Below are 3861 nucleotides of genomic sequence, written 5' to 3'. Positions count from 1 at the left end.
TATATTACATTAATACTATTATATTAAATTAATGTTATTATGTTATATTAATATCAATATCAATATAATAATGTAAATATAAAATAAATAAATAAAATTTGATCCATTTTAGTCTCTAAACATTTTTTTATTCTATTTATAAGTCCGAGGTTTCGCCTAATTCGGCCATCCTCAGGGACAATCTTAATACAATTATAGAACTAAATTATTTAAAAAAAACTTCATGCAGACAATTCTGCCCAGGTCAATCCAACAAATCACCCTAATTATTCAATTTTCGCATTAAAATAAAAATAAAAATTGACTAATTATGGTTATTTGTTGGATTGACCTGGGCAGGATGCTCTGCAAGAAGTTGTTTTTTAAATGGTTTAGTTCTAACATTGTATTAAGATTGTCCCTGAGGTTGGCCGAATTGGCCGAAACATCAGACTTATAAATAGAATAAAAATGTTTTGAGACTAAAATGGATAAAATTTTATTTATTTAAACAATATTAACCAGTCTCAAGAAAGTGTTAAGATTATAAATAAATTCGATGTTAATTTAAATTTCATATCAATTTAAATAATAAATTAATTAGTTTTAATTATCCATAGTATTTTTTATAATTAATTTTATTTTATTTCCATCAATTTTTTAATTATAATTTTCGAGAAATAAATAGACTAATTTTTCTTTACTTCTCAATTGTTTATTGTTTTATAGGTTTCTTACTTTGCACATCACGGTTTAGTGGAAAAATCTTTGAAGTTTAGCACGTGAGTCTCAAAGCTCTGTAAAATTGAACTTTTGTTTGTAACTAATTAATAACCTATGAAAAGATCTTAAAACTTGAACCCGGCCATGTGTAGATACTTTTAGTAACTATAATACTGTACTGACTCATAATCTCAACAGTGCTACACGAAACCAATTGGCCCGTTGCTCTATCAAACTTCAAGTGGTTTCTTTATTAACCGGTACTTGAACTTTGATTTAGTAAGTTTCCAACAAATATAGTCAGTCGAAAAGTGTATTCCGTGGTTAACGTAAGTCGGTGGTTTGCGCTTAAATGTTGTGGTCGAACTTCAATGATGATGCTTTGACAAGTGTTTCAGTGCAAATTATTTGTTGGAGTGCTTAATATGCAAGAGCAGGTTAGCAATAGAGACGGTAAATTGTGTATTTATTATTTATTTTAAATGACCCATAAATTTCAGAATCATATCATTTTTAGATTAAAAAATTACATTGTTACGTTTTCCGCGATGATCCTTTTTAAAATCAGTCTCGAGCAGAGTTTGTATTCGATGAAATCCTTACATTATTCCTAAATATAAAAATAATAATTTTTTTAATAACATATTAAAAATAATACAGTTTATACAACATCCTATATTTGTTCAATTCTGACTTTATTCTTTAAAATAAATCGATTCTCATAAGGACTTATTTTTTTTCTGAAATAAGATACATCATTCAATTGTAGAGTTCATGTATCCGGAAAGAAAAGTTTTAATTTTTTTGGCAAATAAAAATGTTTCGAAATTTATGAAATATGTAAATTCTAAACGGTATTTCATTATTATGAGTATACACAAATTATCATCAACATTTGTGATTTTTAGAAAATCTTGTCAAGTGTTTGTTAAGTAATTTTGAAACTGAAAATGATATTCAATTTTCAACTCGAAAGAGTTATTGTACCTCCTGAATTTTAAGAGCCCAATGAACAAAACTAGTTTTCAGTTTGAAATTTATTTCTCATTACTTTTTTATTAGGTTCATTTTAAAAACAGACATTCTTTAACAGCTGTTTACTATTTAGAGCTTTTATAATGCAAATTAATGCCAATTGAATAAAATACAGCTGTCTCCTTCATTTTATTTTAAAATATTTTTGGAATAGAAAGAAATAGTTTCTTGTCAAATCTGAAATCTTACGAAAATTTTCAGTTTCCGACATAAGCCTGAAACTAAGAACAACTGTTAGTAAAAATAGTTTTTATTATTAAACTGTTTATTTTATGACTTGATTTATAGTTACAAAACATTTACTTGAGGTCTAAATTATAGTGTTTCGAGGTGATTATGTTTTAATAGTTTTCTACATCTCCTTTGTAAATAACATTTTTTTATAAATGCTGAGAATGAAAAACTTCAAATCTCTAAATATAAATTTATATTTAATTCATATATTTGATAAATCTCTAATTAATAAATATATTAATTTAATAAATCTATGTTCAAATCTTAAATATAATGCGTATTCTTAAATATAATTCCTTTCGTGAGGAATTAGATAAATAGAGTCATTCCATAAATTGGTCTGATCACCAGCCAATTTTGTCGCCCATGACATTGGCAAGAATTTGAAATTATGTGTCAAATATTAAGCAAGCATTATTTGTCATAATTCTAAAATATTTCATTTAGGTGCCGAAAAATCGAAACAATTATTTGAGGAGTGAGTTGTTTGTAATAGAATTGACGTATGAAATTAATTTTTATTTGCTCTAATTATTATGAAATCGGTGTTTTCTTTTATATGAGATATTTATTTTACTTTATACGTAATTACTTTTGCAAATTGGAACTGACGTAACCCTGCCCCAGGAAAGTAGAGATACTTCCCAGATGCAGTTCCTGAGTAACGACCTTAACAGTGAAAATATAAATTGGTACCTTGGGTTTAACCTCTCCTATTTCCTTTTTCCTTTCGTCTTGTATTCCTTGTTCTTAATACCTCCGTTATGGTTCTTCATTCGGTTTATTATTTATAATGAACCATATAGGTTATATATATATTACTTCATATACACAGTTATATTTTATATGGTTAAGATATATTAATGAAGTTTGAAATAATTTAAAAATAATTCGAATCTGAGTTTTTCTTACCATAAATGTTACTTATAGATTATAACGAATTTATATTTCGACTAGAAATGAAGGTTTCCGGACAAGAATATCGTTTAATATGATTTAAATTATTCAGCTGAGGATTTTAGAAAAGTTCAATAATTCTTATTAAATGTTTCACATAGTTATTATCCCATAATGTTATGCGTATATGGAATTAAACATACTAACACAATAAATATTTTTATAGAGATATAATTTTTAATAAATTTACATTCTTCCCCTTAACCATTCAGTTATTTTAATGTAACTGAATTCGCTGTATTAAGTAATTTTCTTCTTTTCCTTTTCATTCTCACTTTCTGATGATATTTTTATGGAGTTCTTAAATTTAATGAGTTTCTCAATTTAATCTTTTATTGGAAACTAATTAATTGACAATTACTTCTTAATAAAAGAATTTTTTTTTTATCTTTTGGAAATTGTAGTATAGCAATGATGTGTCCAAAAAATCACTGGAGTTATATAAATGAATTGAAATCACATAGGCGTAATTAGCAAGTGTTAAGATGGCTGTTGGCATTTGCCTCGAATTGTAGACGGGAATAATATACGTATAGAAATTATTTTATTATTAAAATATATATATTAGTTATACATATGCATACCCAATTTTAAAAAACATATCTGCATCCCAATTTATGGCTGTTGGCTATTAACAATGTTAATACATCTAAATTTACGTCTTCGTATTCGTCGTATTTGAGCTATTGGTTGATTAGCGTAGAATCGGATCCTGTAGAAAGGCAAAAAAAAAAAACTACATCTTACAAATGGAATCATGTATAGATTTATTTTTGATGCTCCCTCAAAATAAATAAATAAAATTAAAAAAACGGCAATTTTTATATTTAACATAATAAATATAATATAATCACTCCAGATTAAAACAATATGTTGTTTTTGTAGTTAAGTTAATAAACTGTAAATAATAAAAGTTAGAAATATAACTGATAA

At 25.7% G+C, this 3861-nt stretch overlaps 1 protein-coding gene across 5 annotated transcripts in view; it reads left to right on the top strand.

The window, feature by feature from the left end:
• The window catches only part of LOC106682742 (glycogen-binding subunit 76A), a 36389-nt gene that overhangs the window by 9767 nt on the left and 22761 nt on the right, over positions 1-3861 (top strand). The window contains exon 1 of one of the 5 annotated variants that reach the window (XM_014423767.2): positions 971-1139. The exons of the other annotated variants lie outside the window; for them this stretch is intronic. Within the exon in view, the coding sequence (XP_014279253.1) occupies positions 1128-1139 (12 nt within the window). The 5' untranslated portion in view covers positions 971-1127. Of the gene's footprint in view, positions 1-970; positions 1140-3861 lie in introns of those variants that run through there. 5 annotated transcript variants of the gene reach the window in all.

Source organism: Halyomorpha halys, unplaced genomic scaffold (genome assembly GCF_000696795.3).
Source record: "Halyomorpha halys isolate HHAL.00 unplaced genomic scaffold, Hhal_1.1 Scaffold438.1, whole genome shotgun sequence".
Taxonomy (NCBI): domain Eukaryota; kingdom Metazoa; phylum Arthropoda; class Insecta; order Hemiptera; family Pentatomidae; genus Halyomorpha; species Halyomorpha halys.
This window is presented reverse-complemented; position numbering and strand designations above follow the sequence as displayed.